The 21,819-nt window shown below is 49.4% G+C and overlaps 1 protein-coding gene across 6 annotated transcripts in view; it reads left to right on the plus strand.

The window, feature by feature from the left end:
- The window catches only part of FLNB (filamin B), a 131,020-nt gene that overhangs the window by 83,367 nt on the left and 25,834 nt on the right, over positions 1-21,819 (plus strand). For 3 of the 6 annotated variants that reach the window (XM_031953181.1, XM_031953191.1, XM_031953198.1), the window contains exons 19-30: positions 2,263-2,380; positions 3,445-3,707; positions 7,607-8,204; positions 8,948-9,121; positions 9,800-9,962; positions 10,288-10,448; positions 14,483-14,650; positions 16,327-16,419; positions 17,258-17,381; positions 18,336-18,492; positions 18,931-19,120; positions 19,909-20,156. In XM_031953181.1, the coding sequence (XP_031809041.1) occupies positions 2,263-2,380; positions 3,445-3,707; positions 7,607-8,204; positions 8,948-9,121; positions 9,800-9,962; positions 10,288-10,448; positions 14,483-14,650; positions 16,327-16,419; positions 17,258-17,381; positions 18,336-18,492; positions 18,931-19,120; positions 19,909-20,156 (2,457 nt within the window). The remainder of the gene's footprint in view (positions 1-2,262; positions 2,381-3,444; positions 3,708-7,606; positions 8,205-8,947; positions 9,122-9,799; positions 9,963-10,287; positions 10,449-14,482; positions 14,651-16,326; positions 16,420-17,257; positions 17,382-18,335; positions 18,493-18,930; positions 19,121-19,908; positions 20,157-21,819) is intronic. The other 3 variants (XM_031953219.1, XM_031953204.1, XM_031953212.1) reach the window with 1 other exon arrangement.

Here is a 21,819-nt window from a genome sequence, read left to right on the forward strand (position 1 = left end):
AGTTGTTTTTCTTGTGTCCTCACAATTTCCTTAAGAGCCCGCCATTCCTCTTGGGCTGTTTTCCCCTATAAAATTTGAATCCACATCTTCTTTCCTTTGAACTCTTTGAAATCTCTTCTCCCCAAGTCTAGCTTGCATGTTAAATTCTGCTTAGTGTGCCTCCTCTTTATCGGGTGATCTATGAACAAAAGGTTTCCATCAATGTCATCCTAGTAATAAATTTTCTTTCTTGCTAGTGAGATTCTGGGGCAGAATAGACCTTCTCTTTTTTTGTTTCTTGCCTTTTGGAGGATGGATCTGCAATTAAGGCAAATCAATAATTTTATTAACCCTTTAACTACTTATTTTAAATAGCTTTTTGTTTTCAAAATACATGCAAAGAAAGTTTTCAACATTCAGCCTTGCAAAACCTTGTATTCCATGTTTTCCCCCCTCACTTCCTCCATTTATTCCCCTAGACGGTAAGTGATCCAATATATGTTAAACATGTGCAATTCTTCTCTACATATTTCTACAATTATTATGCTGCACAAGAAAAATCAGATGAAAAAGGAAAAAACAAAGAAAACAAGAAATAAGCAAGCAAAGAAAAAAATGAAAATACTATGTTGATATCTACCTTTAGTCTCCATAATTCTCTCTCTGGGTGCAGATGGTTCTCTCCATCACAAGGCTATTGGAATTGATCTTAATTGCTTCATTGTTGAAAAGAGCCGCATCCACCACAGTTGATCATCACAAAGTCTTCTTGTTGCCACGTGCAAGTCTTTTCAGGCCTTTTTAAAATCATCCTGCTGATCATTTCTTATAGAAATATAATATTCTTTTTTTTTTTTTATAGCTTTTTATTGACAAAACATATGCATGGGTAATTTTTCGGCATTGACAATTACCAAACCTTTTGTTCCAATTTCCCCCCTCCTTTTGCCTACCCCCTCCCCCAGATGGCAGGATGACCAATACAGAACAATGATATTCTTATTAGAACAATTTCTTATAGACTTAATATTCTCATAGAACAATAATACCATATCTCATTCAGCCATTCTCCCACTGACGGGTATCCACTCAGGTTTTGGTTTCTTGCCGGTACAAAAAGGGCTGCCGCAAACAGTTTTGTCCATGTATCTCCTCAGCTTCTAATAGAGAAAAGTTGAGCAGGTGTCTGAATAATGGAAGGGCCCTAACCCTGCTATATCATGCTCCTCTTGTCTTTCTGGTGCATTATCTATTTCATTCTCCCCCTGTCCCGGTGGTGTCTAGTATAGGCTGATAACAAAATGACTCTTCCTGCCACCTCCTTATTTTTCACCCAGACATTTCTCACCACGCTCTGGTTTCCCCAGTATGTCCTTAACGAATGATGCTCCCCTCTTGACAATATTTAAAAAAAAAGTAGCAGATGAGGCAGCTGAGGGGGCCAGGGGTTAGAACGACAGCCCTGAAATCAGGACCTGAGCTCAAATCTGCCCTCAGGCACTTAGTCCAGTGGTCCAGCCCTGGTCAAATCTCTTATCTCTAATTGCCTCCAAAAGTAAAATAAAAAAAGATAGCAGGGTCCTATGGCTGAGCAATTTGGAGGTGAAAGACTAGTGTCCCGATCCCAGCTCTGCTGTTCACCAGCTCTGTTCTCACAAGTGAATGGCTCCATCTCCCCAAGCCTCAGTTTACTTAATTTCTATGATGGGGGTATCAGACTTATTAATTTTGTGATTTGTGCAGACTTTTAGGAAGTCTGACTGAAAAGTGTGATTTATCACGACTGTCAGATGACAGAAATGTTTTTCCTTCCCCGCTTTGCTCCCCTCCTTTATGGCACATTTTGTTCAGGTTTTTCCCCACACTTGCCACGGGGAGCCAGCCTGGCCGTACCCCCTTGTGCTGGGGGCATTGGAGCACTTGGCGGGAAGCAAGCCACCAGTGTGCTCTGCTGGCTGGGGAAGACACGGGCCCATGGAGCCTTCCCCCAGGGGCTGCTGGCTGGGGCTTGCGGGGCCTACCTTCCTTACACCCCATCTTTCCACGTGTCTCCATGGAGTTGACCTGCACTCGTCCCTAGGGCATTTCTGGTTTATGTACTCCCGGGTATCAGCCCCACTACCTGCTCAGAAACAGGGAAACTGTGTCCAGACTGGCTCTGAGCCCCCATGGGGTTTGATTGCTCCTGGTTTAGGGAATAACGGGAATCGGTGCACTTCAGTGACGGGTCAGGGGCCGTGGGCCAAAGGGGTTTCTGAAAGTCCCTGGTTTTGTTTGTTTCAGGGCAGCACCCAAGTCCTGGTGACCTACGGCGGAGATCCGATCCCCAGAAGCCCCTTTGTGGTCGAGGTTGCTGCTCCTTTGGATCTGAGCAAGATAAAGCTCAATGGGCTGGAGAACAGTAAGTCGGCTCAGTGGGCGAGGGGGCCCTTGCGTCGCAGTCAGGAAGCAGCAGCCCCAATTACGTGAGGATCCCGACATGCCGAGGGAGCTTTCAGTGCCTTCTGCTTTTATGAGCTGCGTGCTCATGACAAATCTGAGACCTAGAGAAGTGAAGCTGGGGCTGAAGTGGGATTTGAACACGGGTCTCTTGGACTCCCAGCTAGAGCTTTATACATACTTTCCTCCCCCACCAGCTGGACCGGGAGGCTGTTTGGGCCTTAGAAGGCCTCTGGGGCCTGGCCTGGCCCCAGGACTCATCAGCCATAACCTCTCAGGCCCACTCCTCAAGCCTCAGTTCCCTTATTAGGCACTTGCTGTGTGCTCTGCCTCAAGGAATTTGCTTTTTATCGAAGGGAAAACAAAGTCTACATAATTAAGGAAAGATCTGGTGGTCCCCGGGGGGGATCAGGATGCACTTGGGTTAAGAGAGGGTTCCCGGGGTACATCCTAGGGGAAATCAGAGGTTCTTAGGAAGTAAAAACTGCATTCATGGAGTCCTGAGGAGATGCAAGATGTGGACCGGTGTAGACGGTCCTCAGGTGGATACGGGACACAGAATCATGTTCTGTGACCTGCGTTGAGGCGCGTGGCGTGGTCAGGGAGCTTCGTGGGGGAGTTTCTTGTATGGGTACTTATGGGTCTAGATCCCTTCCCTCCAGAAAAGGACAGGCTGGGGTCCCCACTAAGCAGGGTGAAAGGGATGGACGCCCCTGGAGTTTCCTCTGAGATTTCTCCTTTGCCTATTTGTAACTACATTCTGTCAGAGACAGCCTGGTGCAGAGAACAGGGAATCTGTCCTTGAACCAGTAAATCCTGGTTCTGACCCCCACCTGCCTGTTCCATGACCCCCAGGCTTAGGCACCCCGTATGTTGGGATGCTTCTGCATGGAGAGGGTCTCCATCCCAGATCTCCCATCGTGCTCCAGCCCCGACCACCACAAGGGCTTCCCTTTGTCCCCCAGAACGTCACTCTGGCCATGTCTCTGCGGCCTTCCCTTCACCGTCCTGCTTCTCCCCTTCTAGGAGTGGAGGTTGGCAAAGACCAGGAGTTTGTGGTTGACACCAAAGGCGCTGGGGGGCAGGGCAAGTTGGACGTGACCATTTTAAGCCCTGCGCGGCAGGTGGTCCCGTGCCTCGTGGCCTCCGTGCCAGGCAAGGACTGCAGCACCGCCAAGTACATCCCCAAGGAGGAGGGCTTGTACGCTGTTGACGTGAGCTACGATGGGAACCCCATTCCAGGCAGCCCCTTCACTGTGGAAGCCTCGCTGCCCCCGGACCCCACAAAGGTAACATTGTTCCCTCCCTCTTCCCGGGTCCTGTTTCCTTACCTCTGAGAGTCTAGAACTTGGACTTGTGTTCAGAGGATTTCCTACTGTTGCTCTTCTCTGTTGTTGGTGACCACATGGGAAGGTTGACTTTGGAGACCCTGAAAAGCCAAATGGCTTCTTGGGTCAGAGAGGGACCGACCACCTTTATATCCCAGTCCCCCCAAAGATAGGGAGGCTGTGCTTCCTTGCCCCCCCCCACCCCACACACACATAGAAAAGGACAAGAGGAAGTTGTGGAGGGGGACCAGGGGGAGACATTCAATCGTGGCAGTCGCTGCAGACAGAGCCTGCCGCCCTCAGCTCCCATGGCATTCCCTGGGCATCCCTGCCCTGGGGGTCCAGCCCCCATCCCATCCGTGAGCTGCCAGCGCCCTCCCGTGCCCTTCCTCCATCAGCCTGGCCTGAGCAGCACCTCCGGGACAGACATAACACCAGGGGGTGCAGGAGATAGAGCCCTGGGCTAAGCGTCATCTTCGTGAGTTCAAGTCTGGCTTCTAGCACTAGCTCTGGGGTCCTTTCTCACCTATAAAATGAGCTGGCGAAGGAAATGGCGGGAACCCCTGTATCCAGCAACCCCGAATGGAATCTCAAGGCATCAAATGGGACTCAGACAACTGAATAACAGCAATAAATGGTCGGCCCAGGGGGTCAGCTCTGTGAGATAGAAGCCATTGTTAGCCAGTTTTAGACATAGGAAACGTGAGATTCAGAGAGATTACACAGAAAGTAGATTGTCTGAGGCAGGATTGGCTTTTTGGCCTGATGTGCCCTTCAACCTCTGCTGTTTGACCAGCTGCTGCGCCAGCCTCCAGCACCCCAGGAATGAGCACCTACCCAGTGTAACCCTGGCTGGGAAGCCAGCCACGGGGGCTGGCTATGTACCTCTCTGGCTTCTGGCCCCCATTGGGATGACCATCCATCTCTGTGGCTCTCCTAAGTCCAGCCTGTTCCTAGGGCAGAGTTCCCGTGGTCCTGTAGGAAATTGCACTTTACATCCCTGTTCTGCCCCTACTGCCAAGGTCACCATTCCTCTACCACTGTTGACTCTGAATGAAAAAAATGACCAGAAATAGAATGTAAAAACTTCATATTCAGCAGAAACTTTTTTGAGAAATGGATGTTGCAATATCAGAGTTTCAGTTGTTGGAAGAAATAAGTTAGATCTAGGAGGATTTACATACAGTGCTGATCTCCGATCTTATTGTTGCTTGGAGTTCCCAGTGAGGAAATTCCCTCTGCTAATACCGATGCCCAGCAGCACAGGTCTTGCTGCTTCTAGTCTTAGAGAATTCCTGGGGCATGAGAGGAAGGCGAGTGTGAGAAAGGCATCTGTATGTTAACCACCTTTTTTCTGAGCCTCCAAAATGCTAACAGAGGGTCACGTGGTCAGTGTGCATCTGAGGAAGGATTTAAATCTGATCTGATCATTCTGTCTCTCTACCTTCTCTCTACCATGCTTTGATGTCCTTAACAAGATACAGAATAAATTATAAAAATTATGACCTTGAAAATTGAGTTAATATTTTACAAAAAGAGAATTGGTTAAAGTAAATTAGAGAAAATTCGAAGAAATATTTCAAATACATAGAAATATCTTAAGTTATGAATGTGGCAAATAGCCATAAGAGAAGACAATCAAGGCTTGGTAAATAACAGAAATGAGATTGAAGTAAAAGCCCTGGATGTAATCTGACTTAAAAGTTTGTACCTATTAGTACCAAAGTGTGAGATTGAGTACAGAGTGAGACGTACAAGCCATAGATTAATCAGAATCCTGAGCCAATAAGGGAGAAGAAGAAAAAAATCAGACACTATTCAAGGGCCTAATTATATAGGTGTTAAAAACCCAACATTTGCAAGCAGATATGATCAGTCAATGCTGGAAGGGAGGAGCCCACAGAAAAATCGCACTTCTTGATCTTCAAGGCACAAAGGGGTTAAACTTCAGCATTACAATGACAAAAATCCTCCAGGTGTCAAGAAAAAAAGTACCTTGCAGTTTTCTATCATCCGTTTTCTTAGTCACAGCAAAGAAAAAAAAACCATAGAATCCATAACACGCAAAGAATTAAGAACTTCATGATTTATCAACAGAAATTTGTAATTAGATTCTGAGAAGTAATGAAAGAAATTTTTTATTTCTGAGACAATTGGGGTTAAGTGACTTGTCCAGGATCACACAGCCAGGAAGTGTTAAGTGTCTGAGGCTAGATTTGAACTCAGATCCTCCTGACTTCAGGGCTGCTGTTCTATTCACTGAGCCACCCAGCTGCCCCATGAAAGAAAATTCTTGACAGATGAATTCTCAACAAAAGTACTATATTTTAATGATAAGACTGACTTTAAAAAAAAAAAAGAAAGAAAGAAAGCACAATTCCAAGATGCTTTCTGGAATGTTTGGACTGAAATATAGCTCCCCCAATCATGTATCAATTTACTGGTCTCAGACACAACCCCTCCGACATTGATTATTCCCAATTTTTTTTCTGTCTTTGCCAAGCCTCCATTCTTGTTACATTTTAAGGGGGTACTGGCATTCTACATTGAGCCAGAAACAAAAAAGACATCATGTAGATGGTGTCAACATGTGTTGCAGAGGACTAGAAAAAGCAAATCTGTGGGAAAACCTTGACAAGACCTCTTCAATGGAAATCATCCTAGATAGCAGCAAAAATTACAAAAATAGCATCTCTTTCTTTGACCAGATGTTTACATTATTGGGAATGATATATTCTTGTTATGGCTAATAGAAGTTTTTTTATTTTTTTAAAAAAGAGATGTTTATGGCAGAATTATTTGTGATTGCAAAGAAAAAAAATTCAAAGCAGCCTAAATGTCCAGTAGTAAGGATTTTGGTTAAATAAATTGCTGCAGGGTAATATTATGATATAAATAAAATAAAAAACATTAGGAGTGTAAAGAAAATGTAGTAAGACTTTTGTCATGTAAACAACTTTTTATCAAATACGAGTTATAAGATCACTGACTGAGTCCCTTTTCCCACTCCAGAGTTTAATTAAAATTAATTTAATTTAATTCTCTAAATTCTAATTAAAAAAATTTTTTTTGAGGCAATTGGGGTTAAGTGACTTGCCCAGGTCACACAGCTAGGAAATCCTAAGTGTCTGAAAACACATTTGAACTCGGGTCCTCCTGACTTTAGGGCTGGTGCACTGTCCACTCTGCCACTTCACTGCCCCCCAATTTAATTCTTTAATTGCAAATGAAAAATGAACAAAAGGAAGATTCTCAGATTCTGATTTTAAATAAGAAAATTAACAGGAATGATTGGACAAGTGGAAGATAGTGTAACTAAGCAGTAGTACCATTTTATGCACTAAAATAACCTTTGAAAAATATGGATTATTTCAAAGCAAATGTACGTGACATTTCATATAAAGCTTGCCCCCTTTTTCCCCAGTAGGGAGTTGGTCTGTTGATTATGCAAAGATCTAGCCTTGAAATAGTGTTTTGTCAGATTGGCTGCACCCACTGCTCTCTCCCTGGATGCCCTCACTTCAGTGTAATGGGCCCTGAGGCCTGTAAGTCACGTAAAGAGGAATGGAGGAGATATCAGGGGGATGCTGTGGGAAAAGATCTGGCTGCCGTGTTGATGGCCAAGCCCTCCCTCTGGGTTTGTAGCCATTTGGATGTTGATGGTACAATGAGGTTTCTTCCCTTCTCTTCATTCCAGCTCCCGGACGCTGATTTATGGTGTTTTTCTTTGCCTCTCCCATAAAACCCGATCTTTTCCGTGTGCTCGAGCCCACAAATCCGGGAAGCCGGATGTCGGAGCTGGCGCTTCGAGGGTGTGGATGCAACACTGGCCCAGACTAATCTCCTTTCCCCCCTTGTAGGTGAAAGCCCATGGCCCCGGCCTGGAAGCCGGGTTTGTGGGAAAGCCTGCCGAGTTCACCATAGACACCAAAGGAGCCGGTACCGGGGGCCTGGGCCTGACGGTTGAAGGCCCGTGTGAAGCCAAAATCGAGTGCTCCGACAATGGCGACGGCACCTGCTCAGTCTCTTACCTGCCGACCAAACCTGGCGAGTACTTTGTCAACATCCTCTTTGAAGAGGTCCACATTCCCGGCTCTCCGTTCAAAGCCGACATCGAGATGCCCTTCGATGCCTCCAAAGTGGTGGCCAGCGGCCCCGGCCTCGAGCACGGGAAAGTGGGGGAGGCCGGCGTCCTGACCGTGGACTGTTCGGAGGCCGGCCGCGGGGTCCTGGGCATGGAGGCCGTGTCCGACGATGGGGTCAGAGCGGACGTCCACATCCAGAATAACAAGGACGGCACTTACGCCGTGACCTATGTGCCCCTGGCTGCGGGCATGTACACGCTGAGCCTGAATTACGGCGGAGAGCAAGTGCCAGGATTCCCTGCCCGGGTCAAGGTGGAGCCCGCCGTGGACACGAGCAAGATCAAGGTCTATGGCCCTGGCATCGAAGGGAAAGGTAAGGTGCTGCCCCGTTGGAACTTGCTCCTGCGGGAGCCTGCGCGCCCAAGGGGCTGTCCCCTAAACTTGGACCCGACTCTTCAGGGTCTAAGAGGTAGGGTTAAAAAAACCTGGTTTCCCAGTCAAAACATCGCCTGGCTTTCAGCAGCAATCACTGGGATTTGTTCTGGATCAGGGAGGGTTAAAAAAACCTGGTTTCCCAGTCAAAACATCGCCTGGCTTTCAGCAGCAATCACTGGGATTTGTTCTGGATCAGGGATTAAAAACTGGTTGGTTAGTGATGCTGAGCTTGGGAACCTTTAGTTAGGTTCCATAGGAATGGGAGCTGGGGCTGATTTCATTGCCCCGAGGCACTCCCCAGTGTGGAAACCCCTCCCCTGCAGCTCCAGGCTCCAGGAGTTGCCCAGAATAAAGCTCCTTAAACTGGGGTTTGCGACCCCATATGGGATCTTGATATGGAGGTTGCGAAATTCGTTATCAGGAAAGGTTGGATTTGTATACCCGCTCCATATACCCATAAGCCTGGGGTCACATAAAAATTTTGTGGACAGAAAGGGTTGTGTGTGTCAAAGAAGGCAGGAGCCCTGGTCTGGGACCCCAAGAAGGCGCGTGAGCCTGCGGCTCGGGGCGAGGCCCTAGGTCACACCTGAGAATGGGCGCCGGGCCTGCTCTCCCATGGCCGTCGGGTGGGCTGCCTCTGGGCCCGGGCGCTGCCCTGACCGCTTCCCGCTTGTTCTGCAGATGTGTTCCGGGAAGCCACGACCAGCTTCACTGTGGACTCCCGCCCGCTGACCAAGGTCGGGGGAGAGCACGTCAAAGCCAGCATTGCCAACCCCTCCGGGGCCTTCACGGACTACCTCCTCAAGGACAACGCCGACGGCACCTACGAGGTGGAGTTCACCCCGTTTGAGAAAGGTGAGCTGGCTTTCCCTGACGTGCACGTGCTGCCTTCTGAATTTTAGCCCTTCCAAAAGCTTTATCTGTTGGATCTCCTGTCATAACTACTCTGTGAGGCAGTCAGTGCTGAGGAGGAAACCGTCTGGAGAGCTGTGCCTGGGCCATCTTTATTCAGCTAGTAAACATCAGGATTAGGATTTAAATCCAGGTCTGCCATTATTCCATTTACCACTCAGTGTTGACCCTGGATGCTTCCCAATAGGCTTAATTGGAGATATTCTTTTTCTAAAAAAAATTGACATTTTTAACAATTTTCTTTTCTGAATATGTTCTTTCCCCCCATCCCTTACCCAGAGAACCATGCCTGAGAGGGAAAGAGACTATTTTACAACAATTATCATTTCTGAATATGTTCTTTCTCCATCCCCAACCCAGAGAACCATGCCTGATAGGGAAGGAGATTCTGATTCTCTTGCTCTAGGGAACTCCTCCTACCATTGTAGGTTAGCTAGCTTAACAACAACAAAATTTTTTGAATGCATATCAGCGTGTCAATCGAACGTGACAGAATGCAGCGGACCCCACACCGCTAGTCTCCCCCAAACCTTTGCTTCTACCTCGGCTAAGAAGGGAGCCACAGATCTGTCGCAGCTTTCTCAGGACCAAATTTGATCTCTCTGCGTGTTTTTAAAATAGGTTTCCACACAGTGGAAGTGACATATGACGATGTGCCTGTGCCCAATAGCCCCTTCCAGGTGGCCGTCACCGAGGGCTGCCATCCATCGCGAGTGCAAGCCCAAGGCCCTGGGCTGAAGGAAGGCTTTACCCACAAACCCAATCCCTTCACTGTGGTTACCAGGTAGGGGAACCCAGGAAGTCCGCAGTGATGGGGTCTCAAAAACAGGATGTGAGCCCAAAGAGTGAGGGGGGTCAGCGGTCTCATTATTGGGAACATCAGGAGAAAACATCTGCTTTAGCCTCGAGGAAAATAGCCTGACATTGAATATAAATCCTGCCTAGGATGGGACTGGCAGCCTTGGAAAGGAGGGAGGGGGCACAGTAATATCCAGGCATTAGAGGCTTGGGGTCTCTGGGGTTGGCAGAGAAAGTGGGGGTGATCCCAGGAAAAGCTGCACCCTTTGGACCAAGTTCTGACTTTTCTCTTTACTCCTCCCCCCTTTCAGAGGGGCAGGAATCGGGGGCCTGGGGATCACGGTGGAAGGACCCTCCGAGTCGAAGATCAGTTGCAAGGATAACAAAGATGGCAGCTGTAGCGCGGAGTACATCCCTTTTGTGCCGGGAGATTATGATGTCAATATTACGTACGGAAACGAGCATGTGCCTGGTAAGATGCTGTTCTGAAGTGCAATTGTTGGCGCTTCTGAGTTGAGGGGAACTCGGAGAAACGGTTCGGGAAGTCGCAACTTTATTAATTTTTGGTATTGATTATTTCTGAATATTCTGTCACTTGATCTTCCTTCTGCTGACCGTGTTGGAACAGAGCAAACAGTTAAGACCACTGATCACCAGAGGGGTGTGTGTGTGTGTGTGTGTGTGTGTATGTGTGTAAAACATTCACCGTTTCATCCAAAGTCCCCCATGTCTGAACTACGGAAACGAGGCTGGGACATTTCCTGAGAGCCAGCTCTAGAGTAGACTTGGAATGTATGTCCAATTTTTTTCTTTGTTCACAGTATAAAGCAGATGCTTTTTGTTTAGCAAAGCCTTGAGTTCAAAGAAACGCGGAAGCACCATTGTAAATGCTTTAAAAAAGTTTTATTTTTATTTATTTTTGCCTGCTTCTCTCACAAGTCTCTGGGACGTACCATACAGCTGGGTCTCTAGGGAGCTAGTCGTCTGTCCTTGGAGGTTTAGTAGATTCCTGTTCTGGGATTGTTTGTTGGGCTGGGGGTGGGTCCTTTCCTCTGATTCTCTGCTTCCCCTTGGTATCATTGAGGAGGATTCCAGTTTAGACACAGTTAACCAACGTCCCGAGTTCAGAGATTTCCAGGACCTGAGAAAGATCCTAAGAGTTTTAATTAATTAGATTATTATCTCACTGAGAACACTGGGGAGAAGGTCAGAGTAAGTGTGATTTGAAAGCAAACCTAAGCAGGTGTTTCAATAGCTGACATCTGGCACTAGGCTCCCCACAAGATGGTTGGTTCTTCTTGGGTGTCTCCCTCTCAGTTTTGTAACAGATTTTGTCAGATTTTTGTGGATGGTGGAAGGTAGGGGAAGAAAAGACTCCCTCACTGATGGGGTGGGTGGACTTCCCTGGTTCTCTTCACCTCTGAATGTATCTTTAGTAGCTTCCCCATCTCTGTTCTTGCCGTCTTGCCCATTCTTCTCCATCCCAGGGTGCACTGGGATGATTCTTAAGCCTGAATTGTTGAAGATGAAATCAAGCCAAATACGTTTTAAAGTCAAAGTCCAAATATAAATTTTCTTTTACGAAAATTAAACTTTGGGCTCTTTGAAAACCCCAGCCGACTCTTTAGCAATGTCTGTTCCTGAGGGAAGAGCATCGTCTTGCTTTGTCCCAAATTGTGTTTCGTTTGGCTTGGGAATAAACCAGTTTTTCAGGTGTTTGGGGGGGCCGCCTGACTTTTGCCTTTGAGATTTAGGTGAGGGTGTGATCTCTCTTTGTTACTCTGATTGCTAGTGCCTACATTGTTACCTCCTTATCAATTTATCTGAGGAAATCAAGGTTCTTTTTGGTAGCAGAGACAACTCTTGGTTTAAGGATTAAGGCAATGTCCAGTCACACTGACCAGCCATGGAAATCCCACTGGAGGAACTATTCAAGAACACCCAGGGAAAGCCCTGGCACCCGACAGAACATTGGGCTGGGAGTCACGGTTCAAATTTCATCTCAGAACTCTTATGAGTTATGTCACTTTGGGCAAGTGTCCTTACTTCTGAACCTCATTTCCCTCATCTGTAAAATGGGGAGATTGAAATCAGTGGCCCTGAGGGCCCTTAACTGTCCCTAAATCTGTAGCGCTGTGGTCTCTTGTTTTAATTTGTCCAAGAAGCCGAGAGAGAGAGATCTAGAAAATTAAGTGGCATCTGGCTGGAAAGGGATTGAAGTGCCAAACCAAGATTTTATATTTATGTGTGCGTGTGTGTATGTGTGTATATGTGTATGTATGTATATATATAATATATATTTATTTATGCATGCATGCATGTATGTATGTATGTATATATTTATTTATGCATATATATTTAACCACACACACGTAATCTTATTGGTAATCAGTAGGATTTAATGAATGAGGATCGGGTGACAGAGTCAAACTTGCATTTCAGAAAGCTGAGTAGAAAACGAATTGAACTAAGAAGTTTGAGGCCACGAGACGCAGCAGAAGGGAATAATCTGGGTGATAGATAGTTAAGGACCAGAAGTGAGATGGTAACTGTAGTGGTACTAAGAGAGAGAGGGAAGGGGGGAGGCAGAGACGGGAGGTAGGGAGGGACAAGATTAGGTGATGGATTGGCTTTGTGGAGTGAGAGAGTGGGGCTCAATGAAGGACCTGGGGGGAGTGAATAGCAGGATGGCGTCAGCCTTGGCATTAGTAGGTAACGTTGGAAGATGGGATGATTTGGGGAGAAAAATAATTCATTTGGAATAGCGACGGGGTGGACATGCAATTAAAAATGTCGACTGTATGTTGGAGAGGCTGGATCGGCACTCAGCAGAAACTAGCACTGGGTGTATGGGTCCATCTCTGCTTAGAGATGATGGAAATCTTGGGAGTGGATGAGGCTCCCTTGGTAGTAATAATATTAATAATGATAACAACGGGAGGTAGCGTTTGTGTCGTTTCTTAAGATTTACAAAGCTTTGACCCTTACAGCGGTGTTTTTATTCCCATTTTTCCAGATGAGGTAACTGAGGCAGACAGAAGTACCCCAGGGTCACCCCGTTAGGAAGTGTCTGAGGCTGGATTGGAAGTTGGTCTTCCTGCATGTTCAGTGCCCCTGCATTGATCCCCTTAGATCTCTCCTTAAAGAGTAGGAAATCCTTAGCTTTAACTTGGAGGTTTTTATCACACTGGTAGCCCCGGGAATTGTGGGATGGGTAAGTCAGTGGGCTGTGGGGCGGTGGCTCAGCTGGGCAGGTCCTGCAGGGGAAGGGACCCGCTGTGTGCCCCTCCGCATTTGTAGCTGACGCTGGCTTGGACCCAGCTGGCAGGCGGCAAGGCTGGGATGTGAATGCTGGACATCCTGTCCCATCCCCGGTTGCTGCTTGGTCGGTGTCCATGCCAAGCTCGCAGAGAAGCTCTGTTTGGGATCAGGTTGTCGGTGTCCATCCCAAGCTCGCAGAGAAGCTCTGTTTGGGATCAGGTTCTCTAGAAGAGGGCCATGAGCTCCCCAAGGGCAGATGTTAGCATGTCTCTCCCGCTCAGGTGTCTGAATGAGGCTCCGAGGGGCTTCTCTGAACCCCCTGCCCGAGTGGGTTGCCTTTAAGCCATCATTCATTCCTGTGCATCTCCCTGAGAGAGAAGGCAGATGTCTCTGTCCTCAGCCACTTCCAGACACTCCCTACTTGAGAGGTCTCTGCTGTTTACCCTGCGGAGTCTCAGTTTTAAACATGTTTGGCTGTGGAGTAAACAGACCCGGCTCCAATGGCAGTTAACTATAGTTTAGCTTTATCGGATGGAACTCGGGCCTGGATTGACAGGCAGCCAAGGCTGGGGTTTCCTTCCTAAATTGAGCCGTGAGCCGTGACCTCCCTTTGGGAAGAGGCTGGATTTTGGGTTCCTTAATGCATCTCTTCGTGGTGGAGCTCTTTCCCATAGATGGCCTAACAAGTCATAAATTTGGACACAAGGTTTTGCCAGGGTGAATACTGAAAACTATCTTTGCACGTATTTTGAAAATAAAAATCTATTATTAAAAAAATAAGAAGTTGAGGAGTTAATAATTTATTGATTCGCCTTAACTGCAGATCCATCCTCCAAAAGGGAGGAAACAAAAAAGAGAAGGTCTCTTCTATTGTTTTAACAACAGAGAGCTATTATAAAAGGAAAGAAACAAACAAACGCAACTGTTTCTACAGGAAGACTCTCATGTTCCCTCACCAGTTGTGGGGGGTCTAGTGGGGTAGGGGGCTCTCAAAGAACAGAGAAGATGTGGGAAGAGCCATGGGGAAGAAGGGCTGTTTGTCCCAGATTCCCTGCTTCCCATGCAGGCTTTAGCCCACAGTGAGATTTGAAGGCCTAGAGACCTCACAAGATGCTTGTGTACAAAAAAATAGGTGGAAGAGGTTGACCCCAGGGATTCCAAGATGGGTGTGACGGGATTTGTAATCCAAAGCTCATGGCTTCCAGCTTGTTGTAATCTTGTGGGTTTTATTTTGTTTTCTTACAGGCAGCCCATTCAGGATCCCTGTGAAAGATGTCATAGACCCCAGTAAGGTCAAGCTTGCAGGCCCTGGCCTGGGGGCAGGAGTCAGAGCTAAAGTCCCACAGTCCTTCACTGTGGACACCAGTCAGGCTGGTCTGGCTCCCCTGGAAGTCCTGGTCCTGGGCCCCAGAGGTGAGTAAGAGTAGGGGAGGGAGAGGGTGGGCCCGGCTTCTCCTTGGGAAGGCTGCTGACCTCCTCACTTCTCTAGATAAGATTATAGGATGCCTATGTCTTATTGTCCAAGGGAATTTATTCAATGGGTGTTCCCTTCCCCACATACCACAATTCTGGGCCCTCCCCTCTCCTCCCAAAATGTATTACATCTTACTTACAAGAGATGCATTTTCTATGGCTTGTCCAGTTAAACTCAAATCTCAAGAAGTCTTAATCTTCTTCAGCCCATACTTTTCTCCTGTTGAGATTTCTGGGGCCACTGAGATTTTCTCTCAGGGTCTGAGACAAAGGAAGCCTGGGACCAAAAGGCATTGCTCTTCCATCTTGTTTGGAGTCGATTTTGGTCACTTTCTTTAGTTCTTTTCCTTTTTGTGGGTTCCTGAGGGCTGCCTGTGGGATGACTGCTCATGGTGCTTTCTCCCAGAACTCGTCTGGTCTTGCCATTAGCCACACGTGTTCCTTTTGCTGCTGGAGGGAAGGAATATTTTGTGGAAACGGGCTCGGAATCGGTCCTTTCATGTGACTGGACTGAAAGTTCTCGGACCTTGAGGCCGGAGTAGATGTTTCACACTCAGTCTGGATCTGGGATGATGGACTATGATGGGCTCCATAGAGTCCAGGAGTCCTGGGTCCCGATCCAGCCTCTGTTTCCTCCAGAGGCTGTGGTGTCCTGAGCACTGACTTGACTTTTTAACTCCAGAAGGTGCCGATCTTCATTGTGAAGAAGACTGGTCCCATTCCCTTTTCTCTAAACAAGCCTCTTTTAGGGAGCTCAGAAAAGTGTCTTTCTGTTAACTGGCACAGTTGTCCACATCTAGATTTGAGAAACGGCCTAAGACAGGGTTCTCTAAACCGAACATTTGGAATAGAAAAAGCGAGCAGCCCGAAGTGGCTCCTCTTGTGTGTATGCACTGCAAAGTCTTATTCTGAGCCAACTTCTTCCTTTTTTAAAAATTTATTTATTGATTTATTTATCAACACCCATTGCTTCATGAATCTTGTCGGGAGAGAAAAATCAGAGCAAAAGGGAAAAACCACGGGAGAGATAAAAACCAGAAAAAAGAAGTGAACAGCCTATGTGTCAATTTACATTTAGTCTCCTTAGTTCTTTTTCTGGCTGCAGATGGCATTTTCTGTCCAAAGTTTATTGTTATTGCTTTGGATCACTGACCCTCTGAGAAAAGAACCAAGCCTTTCCTAGCTGTTCATCCCAGCTTTTTGCTGTTTTTGTAATAATTGGGAACACTGAGCCACTGAGAACAAAGCCTTCCTCAGTTGGTCATCCCACCTTCTTGCTGTTCTGTGTACAGTGTATTCCTGGTTCTGCTCATTTTGCTCTGAGCAAACTTCTTCCAGCCCCTCGAGCCGCTCCTGCTCTTGAGTTCCGGATGTTTATCTCCTGATGGCTCTTTGGTCCCCTGGGCACGGCGGCCCTCGTTAGAGAAGAGGCTTCCACCCCCTCGGTCACCGGCTCCCTCTTGGGCAGCTGCGCCCCCCAGGGGTTACCGACCCCTGAAGAGAGAGTGGTCCAGACGAATGGGCCCATTCTGCTGAATCACCCTTGCTGAGGAAGGGGAGCGGGGACACTGTCCCGGGGATCCCAGTGCCCCCAAGTAATGGCTTTTTAATTCCAGCGGACGAGGTGGACTCCCAGGCCCGGCGCAGCCCATTGAAGGCCTTGTCAGATTTCTTTAGAGATGACCAGCAGGGTGACTTTAATGAGACAGGTTTGCAGTTTCACATTGGCTGCTACAATCACACCTTGCATGTCGCTCGTCTATCTGTATGTCCAGCTTCCTTCCGCTCGTCGCCTCAGCTTTGCCCAACTCATAGCAACTGCCCTGGGGGAGCTTTGGGGAGCTGGGGGGGGGGGGGCAGTACCGTTTTCTGAAACATCGTGGCTCCCTGCAGCGCCGTGGATGGCCGCCTTGCCAGGACCGCTGCTTTGCCAGCATGGCCGCCTTGCCACAATGACTGCTTTGCCACAATGACTGCTTTGCCAGAACGGCTGCCTTGTCTCGATGACTGCCTTGACATGATGGCTGCCTTGTCTTAATGGCTGCTTTGCCAGCATGTCTGCTTTAGAGAGTCCTTTGCTCCCTTGGTTTAAGCTGCATGTGATCAGAAGCTTCTCTGCCCCTTGAACTCCCCCCCCCTCCGTGCCCCGGCCCAGTCGTGGTCTCCTCAGAGCTTCCCTCCACCCCCAATGGCAGCGCCGGGCGCTGTCTCTTGATACTTTGGGAGACTTTGCCTCCTTGAGCCTCACAGTCAGCACGTGCCGGGGACACTAACCCACTGGTAGCTGCATGATGGCATTAACTGGGGAGCCCCACGAGCCAAAGCTGTCTCATTAAGGGTCCTCCAGGAGAGACTGGGAATTGAGTGCCCCCTCCCCCAGCAGCACAGGGAGGGAGCCCCTTTCTGCTGAGGCCCTGGGGGCCACACCTGTGCCTCAGGAGGCCCTGGACGCCCAGAGGGCCGCCCTGGGGGTGCTGGGAGGGCGCTGGTTCCCGCTGGGAAGCCACTTGGCGCTGCCTTTTCAGAGCTGTCCCGTCTGTTCCCTAGGCCTGGTGGAACCGGTGACTGTGACGGACAACGGCGATGGCACTCACACCGTCACCTACACCCCCTCGCAGGAAGGCCCGTACATGCTGTCTGTCAAGTACGCCGATGAGGACGTCCCCCACAGGTAAGCGCAGCCTCTGTCCTCCCAGCCTGCCGGGACCTCAGAGCCAAATGGGGGGCACAAGTGAATAATTCTCCATGTGACTGAGGAATATGTGGGGGAAACAGGTGGACAATCCCCCCAGGGGAAGCACCTGGGGTGGGGGAAGGAGGCAGAAGAAGCCCGGGAAGGGCTTCCTTCACAAGGTGGGATTTGAGGTGAGTCTGGAAACCGTGGAGGTAGAGGAAGGGCCTCCTTTGCATGGGGGCAGCTGGTGCAGATGCACGGAGTGCGGAGAGATGGGCTGGTTTGGTGCCAAATCACAGGAGAAATGAGTGTCTGAGTTTGTGGAGCAGGGAAGGAGAGTATCAGAGTCCCCAGGTGCCCCCTGGCTGGAAAAACCCCAGGAAACCAGCCCCTTTCTTGGGAGATGACAGGGCAGGGCTGCCAGCTTTCCCCCGGCTCTCTCTTTCCCCTTTCCCTTTCTCTCTTTCTCTTGAGTGCCTCCGTGTCCTCCCCACTCACACGTTGTAACCCTCTGAAGCAGGACCTTTCCCATGAAGCCATGGGGGCCCAGTGATCTCGTTGCTGCCAAACTTCGCAGCCTCTTCCAGCTCTCTACCCCTCAGCTCTTGCTCTGGCGGTCTCCATTCCAAGTTTTCTTGCTCCCTTGGGCTTCCCTCCCCCTGCCCCTTCTGGCCACTCTCGCCTCCTCCATCTGCCCTGCAGGGCCTTCCTGCAATCTACTGTCCCTGAGTGTCCCCCCAGCTCCGGGCTCTATCCTGGTCTCCCTTCTTTCCCCCCGACACATTCAGCTTCTGCGGGTTCGGGTACATGCAGACATTGAAGTTGATGTGGCTGGTCCCGGTTTCCATGAGCCCCCGTTCTGTGTCTTGATCCTCTCACTTGCTTTATTGAACAAAGCTCGTTAATGAGATGAGATGATGGGGAATGACTGGCGCCTTCCCCTGTGTTCAGTCCCTTTAAGGTCAAGGTCCTCCCCACGTATGACGCTAGCAAAGTGACCGCAAGCGGCCCCGGTCTCAGCTCCTATGGGGTCCCGGCCAGCTTGCCCGTGGAGTTTGCAATCGATGCCAAAAAAGCAGGAATTGGGCCCCTCGCTGTCCAGATAACGGTAAGTTGTCGGCTTCCTTTCACGTTCGGCCAGTCCTGGAAACCCAGAGGGAACCTTTGAGAGCATCCAGTCCAGGACCTTCATTTCACAGCTGAGGAAACTGAGGCAGGGAATTTCCGGAAGTCAGAGGGCTGGGGGAGGGGGCCTGGGCCGTTCTTGCCCCCCCACCCTTCCCTTGTTGGCATGACCCATCCGTTTTTAAGACCGGCTTGTTCCTCCGAATCCCCAATGGTGTAATTACTGCCTTTGTGTTGAGCCCATCTTCAGAAGAGAAAAAGGAATCCTCACTCCTCTGCGCAATAAAGTAGACCTGAAAAATCCCCCAGAATCATCCTTCCTCAGCTTATTTAAGGCCTCAGTTGAGGGCTGGAGAGGGCCATGCTTCCTGTGAATGGTTCCTGGAAGTTTTGACTGACTTTGTTCATTGTAAACACGCAGGACCAAGAAGGAAAGCCCAAAAAGGCCGACGTCCACGACAACAAAGATGGCACCTACTCCGTGACCTACCTCCCAGACAAGACGGGCCGCTATCTGATCGGGGTCACGTACGGCGGGGAAAACATCCCGTCTTCTCCTTACCGCATCCGTGCAACGCCGACTGGAGACGCCAGCAAGTGCATGGCCACAGGTGAGCGAGGTTCCGGGCTGCGGGTCCCCACGGGCCCTCGCCAGCCTCGCTGTAGGCGCTGACGAGGGGGCAGCGGCGGCTTCCGGCTCTTCATAGAGTTAGGGACAAATCGGGGTCCCCTGGAGACGACTGCCACCGGGGATTGAGCTGTCCAGCTCAGGGTGTGAAGAGGAAGTATTTAAAAATGGATGCGAGGGGCAGGAACCCAAGGCAGAGCATTTCTCTGCTAATTCGGGAACCGGGGACTCATCTTTTCCTTTTTGATAACCTGTCTCCTTGAGGGTACAATAGATAGAGGAGCCTGTTATGGTTTCCAAGTTTGAATCTACCTTTTAACTTGCCTAAATGTCCTTAGTGACCAAGAAAATATTCATTTCAGCGCGCATTTATTAAACACTTGCTGTGTACTGCGTGTTTTGGAATTTTAAGAACAGTGAAACTCTCCCTGCCTTCTAAGAGCTTCTGGCCTTCCCGGTTTGTTCCATGAGCCGCTAATTCCTGTTCCCCAAGGAGGAACGCTTCCTTTAGAATCAGAGGAGTCAGTTCCTTGTTCTGCCACTTAGACACTTAAAGGACAGATTGCATTCCCAATCTTGGCCCTGCCATTGGGGTCCACTGGAGCACCCATAAAATTTCCTTCTCCCACCTAGTGCTCTCAGCTACGTTAGCTTGGGGTTCCACCGTCTGGCCCCAACCATCCTTGTGGCCTTGTCCTGGGGATGCTGGGGATTTGGAAGCACTTTCACTTGCTCTGCTCTAGCTTTTCTGCAAACCTGCTTGTTTTCTAGGTCCTGGGATCGCACCCACTGTCAAAACTGGAGAGGAAGTTGGCTTTGTGGTGGATGCTAAGACTGCGGGGAAAGGCAAGGTGACCTGCACGATCCTGACCCCGGACGGCACGGAAGTGGAAGCCGAGGTCATCGAGAACGAGGATGGGACCTACGACATCTTCTACACGGCAGCCAAACCCGGGACCTACGTCATCTATGTGCGCTTTGGGGGCGTGGATATCCCCAACAGCCCCTTCACCGTCATGGTAAGGCTGCCTCCCCTGGGGCGAGGGGCTGTCCCTGAACACCGCCATTGTGGCTCCCTCTGTGCCGGGCTGGCGGGCCCTGGGGTCCAGACACTCTCCTTTCCCCGTAGACGTTATTTTAACGCTCTGCAGGTTTTGTTGTGAGGGGGTGAAGGGGTCCCTACATGAGCATTTGTCCTCTCAGGATAACTTTGCATTTGACGTGGGTTCTTTCTGCAGCAGAGAAAAGATCTGGCGGATAATGACCTTAGCCTGTTTAGTGAGAGGGGCCTTCAGAAATTGTGGCTCGGGCAGTTGGATTTGTCTGGTTATTTTACCTGGAGAGACTGGATTCGGTTCAGCTACGTGGAGTTGGGGGGGGTGGGGGGGTGGGGAGGGGCTGGAGCAGCCTATGTAAGAGCCAGGGGACAATTTGAGACCTTTGTGAACATGGGAATGCTCAGGAGGAGGAAGCGGTGACTGGAGGCCGTGTTCATCGGCTGTACCTAAAGCTTCCCTGCCGTCTCCTGCTCAGAAGAACGTCTTTTGAAGCAGAAGGATTTTAGGGTCTTAGAACTGGAGCTGGCCAGGGCCCAAGCTCTTCTCGCCTCCCTCCCCTTCCCCATTTTACAGATCAGGAAACTGAGGCCCAGAGTTAGTACGCAGAAGGTGAGACTGAACCCAGGAGGATGGGGATTGACTCCTCTCAACTCCCTTGGGTGATGACTACCAAGAAAATTAGGAGGAACTTGAAGAGTGCGGATGAGCACAGTTGTCACCATGAAGTCCCTTGTGTACTTTGTAAGGGGACAGCAGGACGCCTTCACTCACTGCAGGATTTACATAAGATCAGATGATTTAGCTCCAATCTTCAGGTTAGGTTTGGTGATCCCTGGCTTCTGTCCTGAAGCGGGATGTGCCGGAAAGGCCAGAGGCTCTGCCAGTCATGGTCAACCACCTGCCTCAGTTTCTCCAAATGTATCCTAAGGGAGGGGAGCTAGCATCCCCCCCAGAACTGAGGGTCTCTGTCTGTAGAGCTGCTCGTGTTTGGAGGCAAAGTCTCCGGCGATCACTCAGCCCTGACACAAGCTTGTGCTTGGGACCCCCGGAGCTCAGCTTGTGCCCCGGGTCTTTCAGGCTGGCTAGGAGGGGCCTGAATTGGAGTTCAAATCCACCCTCAGAAAATTCTACTTGTATGACCCTGGGCAAGTCCTTTCACCCCGTTTGCCTCAGTTTCCCTATCTGTAAAAAAGCTGGAGAAGGAAATGGCAAAGGAGTTGCCAAGAAAACCCCCCTGGGGTCATGAAGAGTCGGGCAAGATTGAGATTTCATTTCGTGTTCTTTTTACTCATGATCCCTCAGTCCTATAAGTCCCTTCAATTTCTGGGACTTGTTTCCTCACCTGTCACATGAGAAAGGTAAAGTAAGTAAGCTTGAAGCCGTGCTCCTGGGAGTTTCAGAGACTGGCCTAGAGAACGGGCAGTTCTGTGTAAGGCTGACCCATGTCCGTTAAAAGCTGACACGATGTCCACGAGATATGGGGTCCTTAGATAAAGGCAGATGAGAACCGGGTTGGGCCCGTCTTGGGACTATTTCCAGCCCCCACCCACTCTTCTCACTAGGGGGGTCTTCGGTATTTTCTGTGGGAAGGGGAGCCCCCCCGGGTTGGGTACCCGACTAATCT

Source organism: Sarcophilus harrisii, chromosome 1 (genome assembly GCF_902635505.1).
Source record: "Sarcophilus harrisii chromosome 1, mSarHar1.11, whole genome shotgun sequence".
In the NCBI taxonomy this organism is placed as follows: Eukaryota; Metazoa; Chordata; class Mammalia; order Dasyuromorphia; family Dasyuridae; genus Sarcophilus; species Sarcophilus harrisii.